General features: G+C 40.4%; 2 protein-coding genes across 9 annotated transcripts in view; both read right to left on the bottom strand.

Annotated features, from left to right (window-relative positions):
- The window catches only part of arhgef10 (Rho guanine nucleotide exchange factor (GEF) 10), a 49,416-nt gene extending 35,721 nt beyond the window's left edge, over positions 1-13,695 (bottom strand). For 6 of the 7 annotated variants that reach the window (XM_054613757.1, XM_054613758.1, XM_054613762.1 and 3 more), the window contains exons 1-3: positions 13,517-13,679; positions 6,407-6,516; positions 1,239-1,640 (exon numbers count right to left, since the gene is read on the bottom strand). In XM_054613757.1, the coding sequence (XP_054469732.1) occupies positions 1,239-1,640; positions 6,407-6,443 (439 nt within the window). In that variant the 5' untranslated portion in view covers positions 6,444-6,516; positions 13,517-13,679. Of the gene's footprint in view, positions 1-1,238; positions 1,641-6,406; positions 6,517-13,516 lie in introns of all 7 variants that reach the window. The other variant, XM_054613760.1, reaches the window with a different exon arrangement.
- A 1,271-nt stretch (positions 13,696-14,966) lies between these two features.
- On the bottom strand, positions 14,967-18,517 carry cln8 (CLN8 transmembrane ER and ERGIC protein). Of its 2 annotated transcripts, XM_054614081.1 has the most exons (3): positions 18,433-18,517; positions 17,731-18,348; positions 14,967-16,855 (listed from the first exon to the last, which is right to left on the bottom strand). In XM_054614081.1, exons 2-3 carry the CDS (start codon positions 18,268-18,270, stop codon positions 16,529-16,531), a joined length of 867 nt encoding a protein of 288 aa, XP_054470056.1. In that variant the 5' UTR covers positions 18,271-18,348; positions 18,433-18,517; the 3' UTR covers positions 14,967-16,528. The 2 variants fall into 2 exon arrangements, with proteins under 2 accessions (XP_054470056.1, XP_054470055.1); XM_054614080.1 differs by having other exon boundaries at positions 17,731-18,510.
- Positions 18,518-27,334: the final 8,817 nt, after the last annotated feature.

Here is a 27,334-nt window from a genome sequence, read left to right as displayed (position 1 = left end):
TGTAGTTTGGAAAATTACTGAGATCACTTCAATTAAATCTTTATGGTTAAACAGGGTGTGACCCCCTACAACTTTGGCATCATCATTACTCCTGTGACCAGCGAGTTCTAGTGACGCAACATTTTCAACTGCCAAAAGAGTTTAATCTCTATAGACTCTTCACTATTCATTTTATCATGCATGTGTAAAACACTTTCGTTTCACTCTAAATTAAGTCTCTCCTGACTGAAACATAGTAAGCCTAAAACTGAGATCTGGACAAAATGCTTTCTGTAAACGTAACATTATGCATAGTGAGTGTCCCACGGTGTTCCCATTCTTCTGGCTGATGCCTCACTTTTGTCTTTTAACAGCTCAGTATTTGGGTTTGGCAGCTTATAAAGACTTAGTTCTGGGTTCATTAACCTGTTGGTAGAGCATCCCATCACACAGCTGCTTTTAGGCATGTTTCTGTCATTTGCAAGGCACACAAAGTCAATTGTTTTCCCCCTGCTGTGGACGGGATTTAAATGCGCTCTGACTACGTGTAATAGAAACTGATCAGGTGGTCCATCACCCCCAAAAGCCCTGTTTTGAATATGGGAAAAAAAAATCTCTTTGCTTCAATCTTTGTTACAAACTATTTGGGTTTTAGATCTTCAGAGGGAGGACACTTTTCTAAAGTGATGTCATTCTGGATGAGCCTCAGCAAGCAGCTCTGTTTAAAGGTACAGTGGCACTGTAGATTAGGGTACGATGTGGCATTTTGAAGTAGTATTTTGAGAGGCGGGAATCAGAAGATAGACATTATGAATTAAGGCTAATTGAGATTTATCTTGATGATAGAAATGCAAGGCCTGTGTGTGTATAAATCATACATGCTTTAAAGGGGAAAAGCTGAAAAAATAGTGCAGTGTTGACATCCCTTCATTACAGTACAACAGAAAGCGTGAGTGATTGAGAACAAGTACAGCCTAACCCTGCCTGCCTGCTGCTGCTGCTGCTGTCAAGGCTTTCAGTGATAAAAGCCAGACAACCTCCAGCACCAGGCAGCCAGAGATACAAGGTGTCATGAGAGAGACAGACTGCCCCACTTTAGCATGAGCTGAAGGGGCTAGATTAGAGACAGATAATGTACACAAACATGAAAGGGGAATGTGCAGAATTTTTGATTGCTGTTATTTGCAGCCAACTAATTTTCAAATATCAAATTTCTGCTAGAGCCAACAATAAAATGTCAACACTTTTGGGATGCAAACCTGTTTTTCCAGGATCTGTCTCTGCGTCCTCATCAAGAGGAGGGGGTGGAGGTGGTGGTAAATCTGTCTCCATGTCATCAGTCCCCTCAGCAGCAGATGTCCCCTCTCCTTCTGCTGTTTCTCCACCTGCTGTAGAGGATCTGCTTGTGGCAACTGTTGTGTCTGCTGATGATGGAGCGGAGTTGGATGTGGTGGAAGGCGCTGGGGGGTCTGGGCTGGTATGATGGCCTTCAGGGTGACTGACTACAATCTTGTCCTGGCCCTGATCCTTGCTGCTAGGGGCCGGAAGAGCTGGAGGTGCAGGGGGTAGGCGGTCAGCCTCGGGGATGTCATCAGCACTGTCATCAAAGTCGAAGGATTCCCCCTCGTCTTCATCTGGAAAGGGGTCGCTGTCTGCCAACACTGAAAAAAAGAGACAGGGTTCAGAGAGATACAGTACTGGAATAAATTACTGAGCCAGAGAATATCAGATAGAAAAGGTAGGTGTTTTAAAATATAAGTATACCTCGAGATGTAAAGATGTTTCAACTGGTAAAGACTTTGTTGAACAATTTCAATAGAGGTAACTATCCCTTTAATATATATGCATAGGATATTGCAGGCAGTATTGCAATTTGTTAGGTATCTAATGGCAAAAACAGATATTAACCCACTGTTTTTTCATCCATAAACGGTATCTTGACTGAATTTCCCATAAAATATGAATATCGAGATAATATTACCTTGCTTTCACGACTTATAGTGTGAGATAATATTTATATCACCCACCCAAATTGGATAAGATGCAACATATGAAAAGATAAGAATTCAATTCCAAGATGACTACAGACATGTAGCACCTGCGATGAACCAAAAGCCATTTAAGGTGCACAAATAAATCTGTAAAGGTCACTCTCAACAATGGACAGCAATGACTTCAATCCTAACACGGATGAAAAAAAAAGCTTTCTGGCTGTCACATTTTCAGAAATTGTATAAATAAGCACCATCCCTGTCGAGTGAATAGATAAACGTAACAACAGTCACAGTATGTAAAGGCTTGTGAATGGAGACTATCAAGCAAACTACTAATAAAGTACTAATATCTCCACTTTTAAATGATTGTGACCTGTTTATCTCCTGCATCAGTCGAGTAGATACACCCTTTGTATACAAATTATCTTAGACTAATAACATACAGAACTCTTGGCCGACAGCCAGGGTTATCATACCACACTGTATGCTTTTCAGGATTTATCTAAACACAAGTTAAATTTAGTTAGGATTTAACTCAATAATCATATAATTTCACGCAAAGACTCCTTTAGAGACTGTTTACAGATACACTCTGGGTGGCAGTTTTAGTCTTGGGCTGTTCAAGGTTAAAGCCTGAGCCAAAAACAGACTTATAATTAAGGGTGGGGTCTACTACAGCAGTATGTTTTCTTACAGGAATTCTTACATGAGGGATAGGATTCTGCACCAAAACAGCACACCAGCTGCTCTACTATATAGCAAAGACGAACTAGGGCAGAGCTACGAGATATAGTTAACAGTTCAAAGGCGTCACATACGCATCAGCGCACTCACTTGGCAGCAGACAGGAAGGGAACAACAAATGTCTTTCCATTTTCCACACTGCAATTAGGCCAGCAGGAAAGAGAGCTGGTACTCCCTCCTGTGACTAGTGCAGCCTGAGTTTTGCATTATTTCTGATCTGATGAACAGAGTGTGGGTCTGAGTCAGTCAAGCTCAATAAGGAGCAGGACAGAGTTAAAGGATTAGGAATGCCAAGGCTCAACTTTCATCAGCTGGCTCCATGTTTTGGCCCTGAGCTGAATGTGTGAATGAAAGTATTTTAGGTTTCATTCAGTGAAAGAAAAAGAAAAGACTTTAGCAAAGAAAACATTCCAAAAAAATTCTACCTTAATTCAATGTTGTGGAAAATATTAGGCAATCCTTTAAACTGGGTTCACAGAAGGACAAACTGAGTCAAACCCACAGAGCCTGAATGGAAGGAACTCCCAATCTCAACATTTAACCCTTTAGCTCTTCTACAGTACCGCTGGGCCAACCGTAACTTCTTAGGATGACATCCAATCTTTGTCACAGTTTTGCTCCCAAGCATACCACAAATTCTTTTAGAGCACTTTCATCAGTAGTCACAGCTTGATTGTATTAACTCACAGTCTAAAGCCTTATTTTCATATCCTGACTGTTCCCAAAGAAAACAGAAAATTTAAACTTAGCTCAGGTAAAGTTCAAGCATGACTAAATCAGATGTCCTTCAACTTGAATTCTGCCAAAACAGCTCAGTTGGGAGAGCATTAGACTAATGATTTGAACGTCCGTGGTTCATTTCTGGGTTTTGGCCTTTCGACCTTTCCCTTCATTCCCCCAGCCACTTCTGGGTTACAATTAAATGTGTAAATCCTCCATAAAGCTTTCCTATAGCACTTTCTTTTTGGCACCTATCAATATTCATTATACTTTTAAAACATTTCCAATGCTCTTCCTCCTGGTCGCAGTCAATTTAAGCATTTACGTGGCCATTTAAATTTCAGCGTATAAGGTTATTCTTACCATCAAAAGAACCACGGTTACCGTTGCAACGTGCTGCGTTATGCCTCCAGGCCTGGGCGGTCCATTGAAAGTGACCAAGTAAATCTTAACTCAAAGAAACTCCCTCTAGCAAACCCAGTAACTTTAAAGTCCCTCACAGCACTGTGCACACAGCTCTAAATCACCGGTACGATCCCCTCAGGCTTTGACAGGTAGTTGTTCCACCCTGTAATGTGTGAAGGAACGGGCTGTGACTAATGTTCCAGGTCAACACTGCGACCCCTTGTCCATCTGCACTCATGACTGAAGTTGCACGAAAAAGAGAGGTGCAGAGAGCAAACCTGGAAACAGAGATGCTATCTGTCTTTTTCCATGTGTGCAATAATGAATAGTTTGGGACACTGAGATAAGGCACAACTAGCTGACTAATAGTCATTGGTACTCCAGGACTGTGGTATGTATTTTCATATGATAATAACTGCCCCATCATGGACTCAGACCCGACCTCTGTGGTGCCAACGTGAAACACTTAACTTGACCAAACAGCCTGAATTGAGTGGATTTGGCCAATCAATTCAGTATATGATCTTTCACAACATCTGTCATGATGAGAGAGAACTCGGCCACAGAGAAAGACACATCATGTCCTAAAAGCATGCATTTTGCCACGTGATGTAAACAAACCACGTACCTATCAGCCTTCGCTCCAGATCAGACTGTCTGCTAATGACTGTAATGTAATGTAATGTAATGAGATGTAACCACTTAAAAAATAGGCAAGAAGTACTTTCTGTCTTTGTACGGTTGTACTTTTTAAACAAAAACACACGTTGTATATCGTGATATTTACTGGAAATGACACAATATAGCCAAAAGAAAGAAAGAAAGGAACTGCGCAGTGCTCTGGTGTTCACAGCCAGTTAGGATATGGCGTCATGGATATAATGAGCGAAAATAGATTTTAGAATAGTTCCAACCTATGTGTTTTTTTTAAGACTGAATTTTCAAATGTCATTTTTGGCCAATTTTGACAGCCCTAATGGGTATGCAAACCTGCATCTTAATTATGGAGACTGTGGTGCTGAATGTTGACCTGTCTTTACAGTGCACACACACATATGAGTACACACATATACACACATTACCAGTTATGTGAGGATCTTATAGATCTTCTAAACCACGAGAGGATTTCTCTCATCTTTGGACATTTGTGAGAATGCAGAGTACAAGATCATGAAGTATACATGCATGCAAACATGTACACTGACACACGCACCCTTGCTGAGGTGCCCATTGTCAATTCATAATGACAATATGGATTCTGTTCTATGGGCCCATCTCCACTCTTCTACATAATGGTCAGCTCAAATGAGTCACTGGGTTACAATCTGATCCAGCATCGCCCTGGCAACAAAGCAAGTGACTGGCCAGCAGGAGACGAAGCATTTCTCTGGCCTGTGTCAATCCCCGGAGGCTGTGTGTGTGTGTGTGTGTGTGTGTGTGTGTGTGTGTGTGTGTGTGTGTGTGTGTGTGTGTGTGTGTGTGTGTGTGTGTGTGTGTGTGTGTGTGTGCGTGTGTGTGTGTATGTGGGTGCAATACGTGCGTGCCACTGCAGCAGTATTCAGCATAATACTGAGGCACATTGTCTGGTATTCACAGCAGCACAGCACATTTTCGCCTCCTTACTCCCTCACTCCTCTGCCCACACACTTCACAGCGGAGGAGAAGCAGAAGAGAGGAATCTGTGCTGTTTACTGGTACTGTCTAGCCTCAACAGCCCTCCAGGATGTGTTGTGACCACAAGACGACCTCCAGAAGCTAGCAGGTGATACTTCTGGTCCAACACTGTAATCTTTCTATAAAAAAAGACAATCGAAAACATATGTGTGACAAGAGCAACACTGTCAACACAAAATTGTGTGTGTAGTTAGGCCGAATACCGTCTCAAAATCTCCTGTTTTGAGACTCAACTGTTAACTGTGTAAAGTTTCAACATAAGGCCCTGATCACACTGAGACACGTTGCTAGAGGATGTGGTAGGGCATTTTGCCTGCTTTGCCAGGGCGTTTTGAAGTAGTCGTGCCTGTAGCGTCCCGTCTTGATGTGATCAGCCCCTAAGGCTGCAACTAATGATTAATAATGGAAATTCGTCTGCAGATTAGTTTCTCATTAAAGTGATTAGTCGTGTGTTCTATAAAAGTTCAGAAAAAAAATTGTGAAAATTGTTTGTTGCTATTTCCTAGAGTTCAAGTATTCAGATTTCTTGCTTTGTTTGACAAACAGGCCATATATATTGACCTCAAAATCACTGAAGACAAGAAGAGCAGAATAACAATAACAATAACCAAATTTAGAGGCTTGAACTACAGAACGTTTGGAAACAATGGATTTATTAGTTGAATTAGATTATGGTGCATATTTTTTGTTCTTCCATCACTTTCCAAACATTCTCAAATCTCAAAATATTTGCCCATACAGGGATAGAACCCGCTACCTTGACAGTATTGGTAAAACACTGAGCTAACCGGCCCACATTTGTAGCTGTTTTCCCAACCATATTTGCCTATTGCTGTGTGAAGTTCATGTGTTGCATGTGTGAGGGAGAGACAATGAATTGTGGACTTTACTTTCAGGAGGTGGGGGAGGAAAGTCTTCCACATCCATGATTGCTGCTCTTCTCCGTCACAAGCTCTTCAGACAGCAGCATGAAGGGGATCAACTACGCTGACACACATTCCTAGAGGAAAAAGAAAAACGTCATAAAACATCAAAATAGGCGGTTTAATACACACAGTCTTTCCAAATTAATTTAGCACTGAAGGATGTTTCCAAACATCAGCAGTAAGGGACTTCTGGCTCTGCACTGTAAGCCAGTCAGTCTCAAAAAGCCCTACCACACTTGTTATTCCATGTTATTCAATCACAGCAGCAAATCAATGTCAGCAGACGGCTGTGTCGTGGTCACGGTCTGGTACCTTTTGTGTCAACATCAGAATCTGGACCACAGCTAATTCAAACAAATGAAGGAAAACAAAAGAAACTCTTGTAGTGCTCCTGGGGACTGTTGACATGACCGCGTGTTGAAGTGCACACACCATTCTCATATGCTAATGGAGGGCGTGTGTAATGTCACTGGTATAAAGGCGCCTGGCCACCATTGTAATCGATAGGCCGTACCCTGTGGGGAAACCATTATGAAAAGAGGGGTGGTGGGGGTTGTCTGTCGCCAAAACAAAGTTATTCAAAGTAGGCTCACGTTCAGATTTGCACTTGTTTATTGTGGTGATTCAGGCACTAATTGATTCAAAGCAAGTCAATAGGAAACGCTTGTATCCCTCAAATATTTCTCAAAATTAGCAGATTTACTAGAGGTCTTAAATCAGCTGGCTCAGTAGGTACATGTGCAGGCTTTCTTTATGATAATAGCTTAAATACAATCAAATGTTAATAAGACAACTAAAGGCAACCACTACTTTTATCACTTGGAAGCAATATTTTCATGCTTGATTATCCAAAAGGTTGCATTATGCCACAGGCTGTTATAAATACTCGAATGTAAACTAAAACCCAGGTACATTACTGAGTCTATTAGGTTTCCCCAGGTGGTAATCGTATACTAACAGACTTAAATAAAACCACCTACAGTATGTATGGGCATTAAAAGGTGCAGAAGGTCAATGTGTCCTTTTGACAGCCACACATTTTAGCTCAGGGAGGTGTCATTAGCATGCTGAGGCAGGAGAGACCTTTGGACCTGCATGGGCATGAGAGACATTGCATTCCTCAGCAGCACAGCCTTTGTTTGCTGATGTACAATTCGTATCCAGAGGTGACAGTTTCTGTCGAAGGTCTCCTCTAGAAAAAAGCTCTGCTATTTCCAGACTTCTTCAGCTTGCTAGTATCCACATGAACAGATGACAGAGTCATGACATCATGTCGTCGCATAAAACAGCCATTGTTGTGGTTTGTATGCCCCATAGTCTATGCATGAAATCCCCATAGTTCAATACAAACCACGACACAAGTTCACAACAGTTTATTTCTGACTAAGACAAACCTACACCACATTAATGCTGCAAAAATCATCCAAAGGATAACTCATTCTGAGTCTCAAAGCTTGTTTTGTCTGCAAATAATGTGAAATCCTCTGCTTCTTTGTCCTCCACCCTGCTGGCAGGGCACAGGGCCAGAGCAGTGGATGTGAACAAATAGGGCCAGTGTCTTCTGAAAACAGTGCGGCTAACAGATAATGCTAGTGCTAACTGAGGCAGGTAGAGTATGTGTAGCCTGAGGAGAAATAGTCTACACAATGGAGAAGAATCACAAGAAACAGCAGCAGGTACATTGTAATACAGTTTGACTGAGGCCCTCTCTAGGTTATTTACTGCATGTTTGAAACAGGTAGTAACTCGACACACGTGGTTGTAATTTGACTGGCACATTTTGGAGTGACAACTAACAGCCAAGCCCCGACTTTAAAGGTTGACTCACATCTCCTTTCAAATGCATTGCTCAAGGTCTAGGGCAGTAGGAAAAGGAAGGAAGGGAGGGGGAAATGAGTCAAATATTCAGGTGTGTTCATTCTGACACAAAGGCACAGAAGAGGGAAATCACCATGTTCTGTGAAAGTAAAAAGGACAACATTGTGACCTTCCACTTATCATTTGTCTTATAGAAGAGCTGGCTCTCTGTGATGTTGCCTTGTCATACAATAAATAGAGAAGCAAAGAGAGCCCTTCTCACTCCTGTTTTCAAACCAGTTTGCAGAATCCTCCATTCCTCCTCACTCCTATAATTACTCATTTTTTTGGTCTTTTGACCTGCTTTTTGTAGCAAACTAAATGCACCTTTCCCCAAATTACATCCTGCACGGCCTGTGGTGTGGTGTGACTTCAAATGTGCACCACACAAACACCTGGCTTTGCCCATGGAGATGACCAACTCAACATAAGCGCTCCCTACATCTGTAGCATCTGTCAGCATACTGTGTTTACTGCAGTCCTGTTAACAGTTACACATTTACACTGCAAACGAAAACAGGCAGGTGAATAGGTAAATCTTCTCAAATCTCTTCTCAAAGAGTGCAAGAAAATATATACACAATTAAATTATAAAAACGCTCTGCTAATATGTTCAGTGTTTGAATATAAGGTTCTCTATTACAGTCTAATCTGAGAGCTGAAGAGATTGAAGACCGAGTGGAAGACACCAGCGAGGTAAAATCAGCTGTGCGGTTGATGACAGACTCATCCCAGCATGTCAATACATGCTGGGATGGCTGATTTGTGCTCTGCAGACAGGAAAAGAGTTGTTTTGCCTCCAGACAATTTGCTCCCGTGTTTTTCTAATAAACTTTGCTATAAAACAGACGATAACAAAGATCCAAAACATAAATGCTTTCCATCATACACTTTTCCCAACAGTTTCCAGCAGTGTTTTGAAAAACACTAACCTTTTTCAAATTTTCTTTCCAATAAGGATTTAAAAAAAATGCACTGATCTGCTCCAAACTCCTTACTCATCACTTATGGCAACCAGAGATCAGTCAAAAAAATAATCATGTGTTTATGAGAGCTATTCTAGATCAAACACCCTGCTTCTGTAAAGGGTTTGGATTCTTCTGTAGAGTTTTCTGGGGCGCACTCAATGACAAGTGGCATTCCACACACGGGCTGAAAGTCATAAACAAAAGCCTGGAGGAGAGGGTGGTATGAGGGAGCAGGACTTGTCGGCTGCTGTGAGTGTCTGGCTTTGGCTGAATGTTTTATTGAGCAGTGAGTCCCAATCTTCTCCCTCTGGCAGGATTACAGTCATCAGGCCTCGACCGAAAAACAAGACATCCCAGGCCTACAAAGAGCGAACGGACAGGCTTAACGAAGTACTGTAACGTATATGCAGGAAAGTTCAGCAAAGGACATGACGGAGCCCCAGCAGCATACTAAAAAGGAAAAGGGTACCTCTTTCTAGCCTTTTCACAGCCAGTATTAAAGAGTTGAAGAGCATAGCTACAGAGACCTTGTACTGTAGGTTTGAGTAGTTTTTGTGTCATATAAGAACATGTTTTACTCTTACATCATGCACACACACTCTATGAAACTGGGCAAACCAGCCTTAACAACCCACTGCTCTTGTTTCCTCGATATGATGTATATCCATTGGTTGCCTACTGGTCCAGGTAGTGCAGCCTGGTCCCTGACGTCTCAGATCAAAAGCTGTGTGGCTCATACAGGATCATCCTTGCAAACTGCACAGAATTACAGTATCTGGCCCAACCGGCCTTGAAAACACACCACACTTCACCTGACCTCAAAAGGAGGTGGGAAAGCTCACAGACACAAGAAAGCTGACTTTCAAAATTGAGAATCCTGACTCGAACCTTTTGATTATTAGATCAGCAAGGGACAAATTAGAACCATATTTATAGACTCTTCGTAATAAATCACAGCTATGCAAGCAATCTTCCTTGTAATTACATCTCCTTTTGATTCTGTAGCAGCAAAGGTCCCCCACTCAGTTTGGCATAACCTACCGTCAACACACTGAACAATCAACACAACCAGAAGACCAGAAGATCAGTCTGGCATTCCCCATCAGCTACCAGTTATAATTATAGTCCTAATGGGAATGGATTATAGCGAATACACTTCAATAATCAGGCCCGCAGGGCTCCGTATTTCTATTTGATGTCAGAGGTGGGATCTATTGGACATGTGAGGACGTCTGGATTCAGCCACAAGCTGTGGTCAGTGTTAAGCTACCACACTGATTCAATTCTGCATAGTGTCATCCATCACACAACACTTTGTAGTTTAAACATCATGATGCATCACAAAACGTTATAATACCCCCCTATAACTGTACTTAATATTAACCAATAATGGATACGTTTTACATTGGCCTAAAGTTGGAGCCAGATTCAGTGTTCAGTAAAAGACAGAAAAATAGTGACAATGTCCTAGCAGCTTGGGAATCATAGGACAAAATGAAAGACTGTGGTTGTATAATAATAATTGAAATATGGTGTCTATTTGAAAACAGAGGCAGCCGCAGTCACTGGCGGTCACTCTTCACTGGTCTCCACCCACCCAGTGAGCCACATATGTCACCAGAGGAGCGCTGTTTAGTGTGTGGTGAGCAGTGGATAAGCGGCTGCTTCAAAGAGCTTTTGTTAACTGCTGGATTTAAACTCTGTATGCATTTTAATATGAACAGAGCAACTCAGTCCAATTATAATAAATTACCACAGGAAAACCTGAATACTTTTGACTGTCAGAGAGTGACTGCACTGACTTCAAAGGGTGGAGACGCTTTCTGAAGCCAAGATTGCCACTGACCCCTGACTTCACTCATCCTTACTCATTGCTATGCAGGGTCGTCATCTGTAGCCCAATTCATAGAGCATGGTACTTATGCTGCGTTCCATTTGAACCGGGATGTCGGAATTTCCGCATTCCCAGTCATAAATTTCAACTGGAAAGCGGCCTGAAGTCTTATTTCGGACTATAATTCAGAAGAACCCCACCAAACCAAACCTGAAAATCCAAGATGGCTGCATCAACAGAAATATGCTGTTTACTAACACTTTTGTCATACTTGTGTCTCATCGTACATACAGTACTGTTCGACTTCTATCTGTAGACATGTTGCTACGGTGTTTGTAAACCAGCATAACGCGCAATGGCTAACCTGGCTGGAGCAAACCCCATTAAGTTTCTGACTTGTCGTACTGGAACGCAGTTAATTCGGATGTGACGTTTTTCCCTGCTCCGACTTTTGATTTTCCCAGGTAAATGGAACGCAGCATCACATAGGCATTGGAATCTGGGGAATCTTGTTGAAAGGGTGGCCTCTGATGCCTCCCATGTACCATATATCTGCAGTGTTTATGGCTCAATTATAGCTGAGGACTTTTGTGACATATTATTACTCTCTCTTCCCTTCCCCCCTCATTTCCTGCCTCCCTATCCCTCTACTGACAAATAAGGGCAAACGTTCCAAAAAAATCATCTTTTTAAACACCATACAATGTATGTTAAGGTGCATACTAAAGAAAATATCCATTATGCACTGAATTTATCTGACATATGTTCCCAACTGTTAACAAGTGAGTGGTATGTGAGCAATTCCACACATCCACCTGCAGAAGAGCAGTGGCTTTTCTATCCCGGCTGTGGCTGAGCTATGTAGCTAATCCATGTCTTCTCTCAGTGGGTCCTTAGTGGGGTGGTTGGTGGACAGTGAATCCATGACTTGCCTCTCTAAAAATGAATGGTATGCTCCTCTGCTCAGCCACTGTGTGAGTCTGTGACATCCAAAGCTTAGTCACAGTAAACTGAGGGCCTTTCCATGAGTCGCTGCCTCGTCACAATTACTTTAGCAATTAGCAATTCCTGGCATTTTTCAGCTCAACTGTTTCTGTTCTTACAGACTTACAGAATAAAATTGCTAAGTTGCTAAAATACGGTCTCGCAAAGCATCTAGAGAACAGACGTGGCAAATAGCTTTAGCATTGTTTGCCAACATCCATTTCCTCGGAACACCAATGTTTTGAGCCCAGAGGTGTGTGTAAACATCCACCATGAGAGCGGCTGTGGTTTGATGAGGAGAAAGTGTCACACATGAAGGAGTCTGTGTCTACATGACTTGCATGACTGCTTATAGGAAATTGCAGTGATTTTGAGCAAGGACCAAACTGATCTGTGTTGTCAGGGCAGCCTTCACTAGGTGTTATTACACTGTGGGGAGGTATTAAGCATCTGTGTTTGCCGCCAGGCCACCCTGGTCATTTGCTTAACAAATGACCAGCGGAGATTGTTGTGTACAAGCACGTGTGTGTGATCCCCTCAATGTTCTATCTCAGCCATGTATTGGCTGAGTGGACTGGACATGCATGACACCACATCAAACAAATGAAGATCAAAGCACTGATCATATTAAAACTGTTTTTGGAGGCTTAGCTGAACTTAATAGATTTCAGAAAAGCACTTTTTTTTGCTGTGCAGAGAGGCAACTACAGTGAAACATTATGATTCCATTATATACGGATCTTCCAGTTGACTGACGCTGTGCAGGGCTTTCACTGAGGAATGCTATGCATGACTACTTGAATTTGTAGTTGGGCTGACCGTTGCAGCTCAGGAAGGCACTCTCACTTATTCATAACTGTACATGTTAAGGGGTTAGGGGGTATTCATTTATTTTCTATGAGCATATTTTATATGAATTAAGATACGGTTATCAAGGTGGGGAACATGACCTTGTTTTTCAGTGTTTGCACCTGTAATTGCATCCTTGAAAGAGAGACACAAGGGGTTCAGAAAAAAAAAGCATGAGGTTGTTCTCCACTGAGACTTCTTTTAAAATGTAACAGTTAAAGAGTCAAAACCTGAGGAAACATTGTATCATGTTCAGTTAATAAAAAGAGGTAAGCACATGCATTACAGGTTGTTATTAAGTAGCTTGATGATGCCAAGATAAGGCCGTAGTAATTAAAGTGAATGTGTAGGATCAAACAGTGGAGGCTGGAGTGAGATGACAGTGTTGACTTGGCACAGTCAGCTGAGGCGCCACGTTAGACCGTCTCCCTCATGCAAAGAAACAGTGAAACACATAAGGATCCTCTACGTTATCTTCTGATCATGCATTGGACCAAACGTAACTTCTCCTCTGCACTAACACTGAGTTGTTTGGGAAATCTAAAACTTTGACAGAAACTTAGAAAAGTGTCCCCAACTCACCATTTTATGACTTTTCCCCCAGAAAAACAACACTATATCCGCTGCAACACCTCTGTAGTGTTACCCGCGATGCATTTCGGACTTTAACACACCTTAAAACACATCAAAACATATCCAGTGCTCGCCCAGCGTCCTTCTTCTGACTTGACTCACTGCGATGCAAGCTGACTCCATCCATGAAAACCCTTAACCTAGTCTAAGCAGCTGATTGGTCGACGGGTAGACTGGGGCGAGCTGTGATTGGCTGTGCAGAACGTCAATCACGCTTCCCACGTCTTCTCCATGTAGGATCGTACAGAGGAGTTCCGAACTGCTCACGTGACGCGTGAGGTGGCTCCCTTTTAGAAACAGCTGTCCGGAGATTATGTTTGATAAGATTTGTTTTTATTATTATTATTATTATTATTATTATTATTATTATTATTATTATTATTATTAGGAACTGTTTTAAGCAACCTGGGCTATTTTTGCAAGAGTCCTCCAACATAAAACATCTCTTTAATAAATACAAACAGAAACAAACATGTATGTTCAATAGTAAGACACTTAAACCCCCACAAACAGCCCCATACAGTGTACAGCATGCAATACAATAGTATACAATAGTTATAATAGTTTCTGTCTGTATATATAATATTTCAGTTACTGTGGATTCTTTACTGTTTTTTTATTGCTCATTTGCTTATTTATAATACTTATTTTTGATCTTGTTTTTTTACTATGTCTCTTGTTTGCACTATCCTCTATGCTGCTGTAATCCTGTAAATGTCCCCACTGCGGAAGTAATAAAGGATTATCTTATTTTATCTTATCTTAAATCACATTAAACATTAAGGCATCAGAGGAAACCCACCTTAGTAACAATGATCTATATCAGCATTTCTATATACTTCCTTTGCCGGGTGCATGATTGTCTGCTAACAAAGGCAGACTAACTGTGCTCTATTCAACATGCATATAATACCATATAACTGGAAAATCCAACTCGTGTGTAATTCTAGAAAATGTTAGTTTCCTCTCATCACACTCTATTGAAATTGTGTCTAGATTAACAGGTTATACATTAGGTTAAAAGAGACAACATGCAGTTCAAAGAATTACTTCAGTTCCAGATGGAATAGCAGTTTCCAAACAAATCCAAGGTCTTATACATCCTCCCCACATTAAACATTTCTCAAACGGGTAACTTTTAGGACAGGCTAAACTATAACTAATCACTGTTTGAGGTCAGCTGGTCACACTTTTCCACCTAATTAACTTCTCCACACCGATTCCAATTGGGGAAAAAAGTGCTTTCTAGAGATAACTACATATGTATCTCCAAACTGCACAAAAGACAAATCCATGTTAAGTTTTCACATCATTACTTTATTATTTTAATGACTGAAATGAAACCAACGTCAACTTGTATACTAGTCAACCTGTTGAAAGGGATGTTCTAGTCTTTTAGGGACAATAGATTTTGGACTTAAAAATATGTTGTCAGGTCAAATGAGAAAAACTAGTGCAACAAACTTTATTACTCTTATACTGCCACCTACAGGCGGCTGCTTTATAGCACAACCTAAACAAAACCAAGAGACACAATACTGTGTGAGAGAAACATTTTATTTTGTGACTCATATCAAAGCATTTCCCAACACAAACAGGATGTTACACCTTTGATTTTACAGAGTCCTCCACCCATCCCATAATGTTAATTATATGCTGTAATTACAAAAGAAAATCAAACCCTCTCTTATTAGCCTTTTTTAGTAATAACATAGTAAATTCAGATGTACAGTGAGAGAACAAGTAGTTGTAAATAAATGAAGGGATCAAAACACTTTAAAATGTTTAAATATAATTGCTTCAAATGATTTCTGTTGATTAAGTCACTGAGGTTGTACAATGTACAAAAAAGTAAAATACAATCCGCTGAATGAGACAAGTGTAGCTTCATCTCAGTAATCCTGACGCCTGTTTTCCAAAGCTGGTTACAGTTTTGTGGATAGTGTTAATGAGTTAACCATTTAGACTCTGAGTCAGCCCTCGGGCCGAAATAGAAGTGTTTGTATATCCTCAAAATGTTACATTGGATTAATACTAATGGTAGAAATTTCTTCAGAAATGAAAAGTCTTAAATTCTAGAGCTTGTTCGTGTCATCTCAAATGAGCTACAATGCCGTTAAAGCCAAAACACTGCATGTAATTGTGAGATTGTAATTTGCAGCAGAGTGACTTCTGATGCCAGACATAAAACAATGGACAAACCCAACACACAATGCCATGGCATCCAGTACAATGAGGCCGTTGTGTGAAAAACATGTTATTTAAGTTTTGATGTTGCATAGCTAGATATAAAACATAATTCGACTCATACAATAACACCAAAAAAAATCATCATGATCAACAAATTGCTTGATTAATCAGTAAACTGCTTCGGTTATGCCACGTAACATCTCCATTTATGACAAAAGAGCCTTTATGGAGTGGACCAGCACTGCGCTTTCTTCCACAAATAAAGAAGATTGTGTTGATGGCCTTTTCTTTCATGACCACGGGAAACACTCCTCTTTTCTGCTGAGAGAGGGTTCACAGTCAAAAAACAGCAACATGACTCATGAGTGGACTGATCCAATAGTCCACTTAGTTTGTAATAGCTTCAATGACTAACGGATAGAACCTCATTCTTTAAACGTGCTGTTTAAAGAATGAGGTTCTGTGGTAGAAAAGGACAAGTATAAATACATCCTTGAGTATTACAGGATGTAAACCTTTAAATACTGTAGGTGTAGGGTGGCTTCAATTCAATGTGGCAAACGTTATCATATATGAAACCTGATATGATTTTCCTGTTAGGGCTCTTTTGAATAGCAAAGTTCACTTATAGCGCATGGAACTTGTGTAAAAATAGAACTTTTATAAAGAATTAACACCAATCTTGCTACTGCCACTCTAAAAGTAACTTCAAACATCCAATTAAAAAAGGTATGGCATCTTTCAGATAGGAAATGTCCTCCTTGGTACCCCTCAGCTGGCATGGGGTTTGACAGAAACCGCAGACCGACCCTCCGTGGTGCCGTTTAGGGATGCGGACTTCTTGCCAAAGTTCCAGTCCACCGGGTTGAGCAGCTGCATGGTCTTCTTGTGCGTCCAGATGGGGTTGATGATAAACGTGAGCAGGGCGAGGCCTGTGAAGAGGAGCAGGCGTGGGGGAAGGGCCACGTGGGTGCTGAGCTCTCCCCAGTGGGTCAACAATACCCACCACATGTAGTAGGTGAGCACCATGCGGCAGTGGAAGGAGTGGATCATCACCCACTGGTTGGCTCTCCAAAACAGGGTGTGTGCCCAGCCAGCCTGTCAGGGAGGAAGAAAGATTGATGACCATTTTACAAAACCATAAAATGCACAGTCTTGTGACTCAAGTTAACTTAAATCACATCGGTTAGCAGGAGGAACAGAGAAAGGTTTAGGTACAGGCTCAATCTCTTTTAATAGAACTTCCTCTTTCTAAGAATGTTATCTCAACACAATCATTTGGTGCACAAGACCAAAAAGGAACTAAAATCGTGTGACACTTGCAGTCATTTAGATCATGCTTGACAGGTATATTAAGGAAAAAGATCAATCAACCAGCAGCTGCAGATGCAACTAGAGCCATTGGAAGTCTGGTGAAATAACAAACATGATTTGGGCAATCACTGCTTAAATGTGATGTACACAGTACCAGTCAAAGGTTTGGACACACCTTCTCATTCAATGGTTTTTCTTTATTTTTATTTTTTTCTACATTGTAGATTAATATTGAAGACATCCAAACTATGAAGGAACACATATGGAATTATGTGGTAAACAAACAAATGCTCAACAAACCAGAATATGTTTTATATTTTACATTCTTCAAAGTAGTTGAATGAGAAGGTGTGAACAAACTTTTGACTGGTACTGTACATTAAGGAAAAATATCAACCAACCAGCAGCTTCAGATGCAACTAGAGCCATTGGAAGTCTGGTGAAATAACAAACATAATTTGGGCAATCACTGCTTAAATGTGATGTGTATTATGTATGTATGTATGTATGTATGTATGTATGTATGTATGTATTAATATGTATGTATGTATGTATGTATGTATGTATGTATGTATGTATGTATGTATATATGTATGTATGTATGTATGTATGTATGTATGTATGTATGTATGTATGTATACACACAATAAATGCACTACCTTCAGTAACATCCAGGATATACAGGTGAAGGGCGTGCTCATCTCCAGCAGCAGTGTGACCATGGACAGGTAGTGTCCCGTGGAGTCCCACAACACGGACGACCCAAACCCGGACAGGGCGAAGAAATGGTGCGTGGCCAGCGGGAGGTCAAACGAGCGGAACACCACACTGGAGCTGTGGAGGGCTACGTTCTCAAACACGAAGAACCCCGTGGCTGTGAGGACACCGAACCACGACCAGTCCTCCTGACCCCTCACCCGGTCCCTGGTCAACGCAGAGTCCTGGGTCAGGGCCCGGAGACCGGCCACGGTGCTCTGGATGCCGAACACGGCGCGGGTCGCTGCCAGGTTCCAGAAGACCTTCTCCTTGGCTGCCAGGGAGGTGTATGTGCGGGACAAAGACGCAGACAGGAGGTGGGAGAGGAGGAACACCCCCGCGTAGAAGGAGAAGCTCAGGCCGATCAGCTGGAGGCGGTAGTCCCACGAGAAGTAGTCCGCGCTGGGCCGGGGAGGAGGGCTGCTCTGCTGCTCGGGGTCCATGTTGTGCCCGTGGAGCGGCTCAGCTGCAGGTGGGGCAGTAAGCAGGGGCCGGTCGGTGCATGGTGTGTGAGAAGACGCCTACGAAAGTCAGAGAAACACCGGTCACAAACACGACGGCCAGAGCTGTATCGTGGTCTGGGAGGACGTTGCAGTGGTACATACCTAAAGGTGGGTTTACGAAACAGTTCACAACAAAACTCAGATCATGCGACTGTAATTTGGTCACATGACCCCCTCCCCCCTCCCCCGAAACAGGAAGTAACGCCCACTTTAAACTTCCTGATATCCCATTGGTCGATGCCGCTCAAGCTCCTCTTTTCATTGGTTATATGTCATGAAGTCAAAGATAACATAGATACAAATGTATCACACAGTAAATAACACAGACATATACAGTACCACAGTACCAGTCAAAAGTTTGTTCACACCTTCTCATTCAATGTTTTTTCTTTATTTTTATTTTTTTCTACATTGTAGATTAATATTGAAGACATCCAAACTATGAAGGAACACATACAGTACCAGTCAAAAGTTTGTTCACACCTTCTCATTCAACTACTTTGAAGAATGTAAAATATAAAACATATTCTGGTTTGTTGAGCATTTGTTTGTTTACCACATAATTCCATATGTGTTCCTTCATAGTTTGGATGTCTTCAATATTAATCTACAATGTAGAAACAAATAAAAATAAAGTAAAACCATTGAATGAGAAGGTGTGTCCAAACCTTTGACTGGTACTGTGTACATCACATTTAAGCAGTGATTGCCCAAATCATGTTTGTTATTTCACCAGACTTCCAATGGCTCTAGTTGCATCTGCAGCTGCTGGTTGATTGATCTTTTTCCTTAATATACCTGTCAAGCATGATCTAAATGACTGCAAGTGTCACAAGATTTTAGTTCCTTTTTGGTCTTGTGCACCAAATGATTGTGTTGAGATAACATTCTTAGAAAGAGGAAGTTCTATTAAAAGAGATCGAGCCTGTACCTAAACCTTTCTCTGTTCCTCCTGCTAACCGATGTGATTTAAGTTAACTTGAGTCACAAGACTGTGCATTTTATGGTTTTGTAAAATGGTCATCAATCTTTCTTCCTCCCTGCCAGGCTGGCTGGGCACACACCCTGTTTTGGAGAGCCAACCAGTGGGTGATGATCCACTCCTTCCACTGTCGCATGGTGCTCACCTACTACATGTGGTGGGTATTGTTGACCCACTGGGGAGAGCTCAGCACCCACGTGGCCCTTCCCCCACGCCTGCTCCTCTTCACAGGCCTCGCCCTGCTCACGTTTATCATCAACCCCATCTGGACGCACAAGAAGACCATGCAGCTGCTCAACCCGGTGGACTGGAACTTTGGCAAGAAGTCCGCATCCCTAAACGGCACCACGGAGGGTCGGTCTGCGGTTTCTGTCAAACCCCATGCCAGCTGAGGGGTACCAAGGAGTACAATGTAGAAAAAAATAAAAAATAAAGAAAAACCATTGAATGAGAAGGTGTGTCCAAACCTTTGACTGGTACTGTATAATTTAGCCATTTATTTATTTTTAAGTGATATTTGTATTATTTATTGTTATTTTATATACTGCCATATGTTCAGGTTGGGGGAAGGTTCATTTATGTATGTAAATTGTGTTAAATGTATAAAACCAATAAATATGCAGTACCAGTCAAAAGTTTGGACACATCTTCTCATTCAACTACTTTGAAGAATCTAAAATATAAAACATATTCTGGTTTGTTGAGCATTTCTCATTCAATGGTTTTTCTTTATTTTATTTATTTTCTACATTGTAGATTAATATTGAAGACATCCAAACTATGAAGGAACACATATGGAATTATATCTTGCCCAAGGACACAACTGTATATATGATTACATGGTGAAAATATTGTAAGAGCAATACAAGTTGTAGAAAAATATCTACATCAAATTTCCAAACTTTATGTTGGAGGGTTGCAGGAGACGGTGCAGTTTACCCATCGCATGCACTGAGCACAGGCACTGTGTGAGAAGCAGGGTGCACCTTTTGGAGGTTGCCATAGTGATAACACACATTCATACAGACAAATAACGTCAGAACTGCTGGAGGAAACCCACAGAGACACAAGGACAACATGCAGGCTCCACACAAAAGAGGCTGGTGGAAGGAACTTCTTGATATGATGTGCGTGGTGGTTCAACAACTGATTCAAAACACACACCATCTGATAAAAGCATCTGACCTGCGGGAGCTGCTTCACTGGTGAGATTGGCTACGTTATGCTTCTCAGTCAGTTATCAGAGGCACAGTATCTGCAGTGTTTGTGATCTGCTTTCCACTGAAAAGGATTTGAGATATACCAGCTACAGAATTTCACCTCCAACAACAACAATAACCATCATTATATGTTGATAAGGTTTCCCAGATCTTCAAGTCGTTGAATATCTCTTAGCACTGTATAAACACTTGAGGACTTCACTCACTGGTGGGTCAGAACTAATTAAACCTTTTGGACGAATAGTAAAAAGTAAAGAAAAAACCGCCGCTTTCTTTGATAAAACTTCTTTGAGATGAATCATAATAATCACAGAGTCTGATCAACTATTTAAGTCGAATTGAATCTAGACTTTTTTTTTGGCAATGAAGGAAGAAATGTGTTCTTTGAAATCCAACTGGAACAACTGAAGAACCCATGATTTACATTACATTACATTACAGTCATTTAGCAGACGCCATGAGTTTCATTCTTTGACCAACAGAGGGGGATCTTGCCTTGCATATTTGAAATTGTTTAAGCGAGGGCAAGGGGTTGAGTTCTATGAAGTTTTTAATGGAAATTACTTAACCCTTGTTAATGAATGGCTGCTGAATGGCTGATATGATTTAATGACCTCCCCAATATTAAAGTATCAACTACAAGAACATACAAAATCAATCTGAAGATTAATTGAAAGACAAAGCATAAAGCAGTAGGATTTTTTTATCAACATACTTTTTAAAGATTGACATCTTCCTGACTCTCCTAGTAGCTTTGTAGGGTGACAGAGACCTTGTTGGTCAAAATGTTGCATTAATAAAGGTTACAACCGAGAAGAGGAATCAGCCAGAGCTATTGGAACACGTGTGGGAGGGTCTTTTAGACTATAATGACAAAGATGAGTTTAAAGTGCAGTCCTGAAACACAGCAGCAAGCATCATATTATTGCAAACACATCTACAACCTGCAGAAGTGGTACTATCAAAATGATTGTCATTATTAAAACATGTGCTTATAATAATAGGACACAGGTGGTCTGAAAGGAAATCTGTAGAGAAATATTTGTCTAGCACACCAATTATGCAACTCTGCCGATAAAACCAACATGGCAACAGAGCATGAAACCTGCTGTGGTTTCGTCATGGGCCTTAATCAGATTCACTTTACAATAGCATGAATGCTAAACTGTCTGTTATCATCATGGAATACACTATCATGACAATCCACAACCAACTCTCTAAATGCATCTTCCACCAATGTTATTTTTGAGCTAGAAGATCTGATTTGAATATTTTTTAGTCATTATTTTTGCTCTGATTTAAGGGATTGAAGTGAAAGGTGAGTGAACTCTGATTGATTTTGGTGTCTCTATGAAAAATAAATATTTATTAAAGGTGCAGTTAGCAATTCTAATCCAACACACTTTTTTGTCAGATTCAGCAAATATCTCCTGACAGCCTGCTACCGGCAGCTCTGTGTGTGCTAAAAAAAAGTAATCTGGTTTTCATACATTGCCCCAGTTCTGCAAATGGGAAACAAACAACACAACACTATTCCCAAGCACATTAGTGCTCATGCAGAGGAGAGGGGAGAGGCCATGGAGATAAAGAGAAAGGCAGTGGGAGTGAGAGGAACGGTAAATCTGGATTGGGGTATTTGTTTTGGTGTGGAATTCAAATATAGATAATCTTTCTCCAGAAACACTGACTCTACTTTAAAGTGATATATCGTATCTTTTAATTTTAATATTAAGTGATATTATTTTCTATACCATGAAATAAAGGCCAAAACACATGACTGTCCTGACTCAGTAAAACAGTAAAAGATAAATGCAGCATTTTCTTTGACGGATGATTCAGAGCTGCTCTTCAGCTTAATTTCATTCCTATTTTGGTGAGCTATACAAATATAAAATGGATGAAATGTGAAGAACACATTCATAAATTCATTGAGGTTCCCTCCTGTGAGCTGACATACTACCATCAGGAGTACTGCTGTTATTAGGACAAGCATCTGATGGCTGAATAATGTAGTTTGGTGTCAATATGAAATTATCTATAACAAGATTTGTGTAAAATATTTCACAAATTTTACCTACTTACTTTTAATACTTACTCTAATTGGCACAGTAGCGAGAGTGCACTACTAAGTTCACAGTTAGATTTTACAAGGTAAAGAGGCACCACACAGACACGTTTTTCCAAACTTTTTCTTCAAAAATTTAATTGCAGAATTATTTACACTGGATGATCTCAGCAATGATCAAACTACTCAAAGAGGCAAAAATCTTTCAATAGCTCAGCTAGGAAAGAATGGAGGGAAATGCATACGTGGTTGCAAACACCTCAAATAATACAAAAAATAACACGTTAACTTGCACTGAAATAACACATATTGAGAAAATGTGATTGACTTAAATAAATACATAGCATATCAGTGGGGCAGTGGCATAATTTCTAACTCTCTAAAATGAATAAATAAGCCTACATTCAGAATCAGTATTTCGCATGCCATCATATCAGTTTATAAAATAACCATAACAAAGTAAAAATGACAACAAAAACATGAGCAAATGCAGAAAATAGTCATGTTTCAATGAAGCATATATTATATATTTATATATCTATATATATATTTCTTTACAAATAATGAATATTTGGCATTATATTCATCCTCACTATAGATATGATATACAAGAGATGAAAATAGTTTTAGCTAAACGACTACCTTTTTCATTTTATCTAGTAATTATAGAGTGGTTTCACATTCCAAGTTCAAGGAAGTGTTGTATGAGTCTATCTCAGTGAGTCTGACGCTCTTTCCACGGCATGGTTACGAAAAAAAGTCCCCCTGAAATATTTCACATCACGGGTTCTAGAGTTAAAAGCAGACAGTAGACAGTCGTACAAGTGAGGCCACGGATGTCGAGCTACGAGATGAAATAATAGAAAGATGTGATTGGAAATGGGAAAGGGAAGTTGATGGCAGTAATGGTTTGCTTTCACAAAAACCGATGAGGGATAATGTGGCTGCGTAGAGTGATGATTTTACAGTATGCTGGATAAGTCAGAAAAGGTGGCACTTGTAGTTGATTGCTGCCCTCATAACATTAAGTGTGACACTGGTGCCCTTGGGGGTTTTCAATGTTTTGGTGGGTGACTAGCTGTTCAATTACCCTAACTTCACCAAAAGTTGAATCACAGTCACGTTTTAATCCTCCAGTGCTCACATGCACGCCACAAAAGCGCACGTCAGCCGGAGGGATCGTACATTAAACGCCAACCAAAATAAGTTTCAAGGAAAGACAACGTCACATTGTGACAAGAGGCCCTCAGAGGACAATAAATACTGAAAAGGTTAGAAACTTGTCATAAGTAGAAGGAGACTTGACCCAGCCATTACAGCCGAGGGATTTTCCATTTTGCTCCGAGTACCAAGGTAATGTTTTTTTTCCAAAAGGGAAGTTCTTAAACTAAATGTATGCTTTCTGCAAGCTCAGTTCTTATCACTAACTGTAGCTGTAAATTTACTAAAGCCAGTGTCTCTAAAGCACAAATCCCGTTTTCTGCTCCTTTGTGACTTCTGAAACTGATTCCACAATACATCTTGAAGTGGTCTGGTCTCATTGCGATTATGCGAATGCCTCTTGGAGGAGCAAGAGATGTATGCTTTAAACTTAACCAAGGTGGAGGATGCACTTAATTTATTTTACAGCCCTGATCAATTTGCATAAAATAGAAAGTCCTCTGTTGTTTCAAAGACAGCCTTCAGTGAAACTAGCCGAGCACAGATTGATAGAAATACGTGTGGCGCTGATGCTTAAGTTCTTCAGTACAGGCCACTATTCAGCAATACATTTATCAACACAAGCTTTGAAGGGGCCTTGGAGGCTGTTTGCCTGATCTCACCAAGGACCCAAAATCTTACATAAGCTGCTTTGCTTAGTCAAAGGCAGGCTGAAAAAAATACCCAGCACAGCGCATATAGCGATCGTCACAGAACAGCCTTCCAGCTACACAACAGCGTACAGCACCAGCAGTTTGGGGCTCAGCGCGGAGCTCTCGTCTCCTCTAAGCCAGCATATGTCAGGCCGAGTCTGTCTCCCTCCCGTCTGCCTGCCGCTGTGGCAACAGCAGGGGAACGTCTCTGCTCTGCCAACTGCCTGGCATCACACACACCGGACATTTTCCAGAAACCCACTGTCATACTGCTAAAGGTCCCTGCCTCTGCTATGAAAAAAAAAAAGAAGAATTATAGATGGTATGTTTTAAAAGAAAGGTGTAATCTAACACTCACTCAGCGTTGAGCTATTAAAAGCCCAATCTTTAATTGAAGTATTGCACTGCATGTTTGAAACACTGTCACCACTGACTTTGGTTACTTGGTGATTTTTAAGACTGAGTATACTTCTTAGCTCTCTGAAATGTAATGTCTGAGCTGCTCTGCTACAAGAATTCATGTCAAATAAACCATGTCTTATGCATTCTGATCCAGTGAAAGGTTGGAATCAAATTAAAGTAAAAGACATCTATACTCACGGTAAAAGTCATGGTGGGTTAAGAGACACAATTCCATAAGACTCCTGAATATGGTTAAAACATTTGGCACAAAAAAGTAAATGATATGCTATGGTATGGGATTAAAAAAAAGGACCCCAAATTCACCCTCTCTTTTCTGAATGTGTCAACACTGCACTACAACAACACACACCAAATGTTCTTTCTAGTTACTGCCATATGATAAACATCCCTGGTCCTACCCATAATAAACACTGGCACAATCACTCAATCAAAAGTCTTAAAAATAGATTTTTATGTGATGTATTCATCAGATGTAGGCGCATTCATGTGGCATTGATTGTTTTTTTTAGTACTGTATTTGTTTAATAAAAAGCAGCACCGTTTAGTTTGTTAATTACCCCACATTTTTACCAATAAAACTTAAGTTTTGTGGGTCAGTAATTTGAATATGAGATTGGCAACGCAATTTAGATTGATGTTCAGGTTTCTGACACCAAAGTCTGATGATAAAGAGCAACTGAATGAGTTAACTAGATGATAAAGGTATTTTATAACTACCTGGAAGTAAATTCTATAACCAACAGAGACTCTTATACACGGCCCCATAACTTTAGGTTTTTTACTTTCACAGCACGTACCATGATTGGGTTGCACCAGCTCTTCATAAATCCATCACTTAGTTTGTGTGTTAAGTCATTTCTAAATTCTTAGCATCTACCGGCTTCTTTCAAATTATTAGTTTAAGCTACTAAGTGGAGTTGCGCTTTCATATGAACTCTTTATTAACAAGCTAATGCTTTGTCAGTGGGTTCAGTTAGCTAGGTAACAGTAACACATGGCTGGTGGTATGTGTAGGTTTTTTATGACAGCTAATCTACAGAATGTATTTGTGTGGTCAAACTATTTATATTTAATGTAGAAACCTCCGCTTAGTGTTAAAAACTTATGTTATCATAAAGCTAAACTTATGAAGAGCTGGTGCAATTGGTACATCTCAACACTGTTATGGGATTCAAAGGCAAACAAAAATGTCTCGCTAACCACATCATGTTAAGACAAAATATCACACCCTGCTCTGCGTAGCCACAGAGAGCTTATATCCTATTCCTCATGTATTTCCTTTCAACCGACTTGCAAAATTTGAGTTATTTGGGACGTGCTGCTTGCATCCTTCTGGAATGCCTTTGCCCTACTTTAGTTTCATTATTTCCCAGCCTTTCCTAAAGGGAGTGAATGCAGATAAGACACTGCTTCAGGAGACTTTCAACAACACAGAACTTTTCAAGAAATACGAAGATTACAAATAATTTCTTGGATTAATGAAACTAGTATGCAGATATTTTGTTTATGTTTCGGCAGTTTTTCTATCACTCCTCATTAACTGTGGCTGAGGGCGCTACTTGAAAGGGCCTGAGAGAAGTTTATTAGATGAAAACACAGCAGCATGGTTTTGCGTTTGTGTGTGTGTGTGTGTGTGTGTGTGTGTGTGTGTGTGTGTGTGTGTGTGTGTGTGTGTGTGTGTGTGTGTGTGTGTGTTTGTGTGATCGAGCCACTTTATGTATGCAACAAATCTAAGTTTGTCAAAAGCAATAGATAGGGCAGGCAAGAAGTCGACATGAGGGAAAAAAATGTACAAGATGAATATTCTTCCCGCTCACAATTCAAAAATACAACAGTACTATTGTGAACTTGGGTATGTACATTTCCCTTGGAAATAGAGAGAATTGTAATAAGTGCATAAGTGCATTTGTCTACACATTTTGATCTAAGGAGTTACACAAACCTTCATAGTTTTTTTTCTACTGCATTGACATAGTGAAAATGTTGGCACAAGACTTGCATGTTTTCAGCTTCAAGTAAATGTCAATATTTGAAAGTTGGCAACAGGAACATGAGATATATAGGAAAGTTGTTTGAAATGTGCATGTTAATGAGCTGACAGATGTCATTCTTCCACCAATCCAGACCAAGAAAAACATTTGACTACAACCAGATTGAGTAGAAAGCTGCATTTTTTCAACACTGACCAGTCCAGAGCTTATAAGGGCTGCCTGAATAACCTTGAATGGGTGATCAGTGCCACATGCACATAGTTGAGGTATTTCAAGCATTGGCACTTTTCAGTTTAAGTTTTTGAACTTACAACAATTTTGTGATATTTTGCTTGTAATTAACATTTATCCCATAAAACACAACAAAAAGATCCATAATGTCACCTTAAATTAGTGAAAAATACTGAAGGGTTACTAACGTTGACCATTTTTGAACAACTTGAAATAAATATAGTTTCTCTCATTTACTC

Source organism: Anoplopoma fimbria, chromosome 15, assembly GCF_027596085.1.
Source record: "Anoplopoma fimbria isolate UVic2021 breed Golden Eagle Sablefish chromosome 15, Afim_UVic_2022, whole genome shotgun sequence".
NCBI lineage: Eukaryota > Metazoa > Chordata > Actinopteri > Perciformes > Anoplopomatidae > Anoplopoma > Anoplopoma fimbria.
This window is presented reverse-complemented; position numbering and strand designations above follow the sequence as displayed.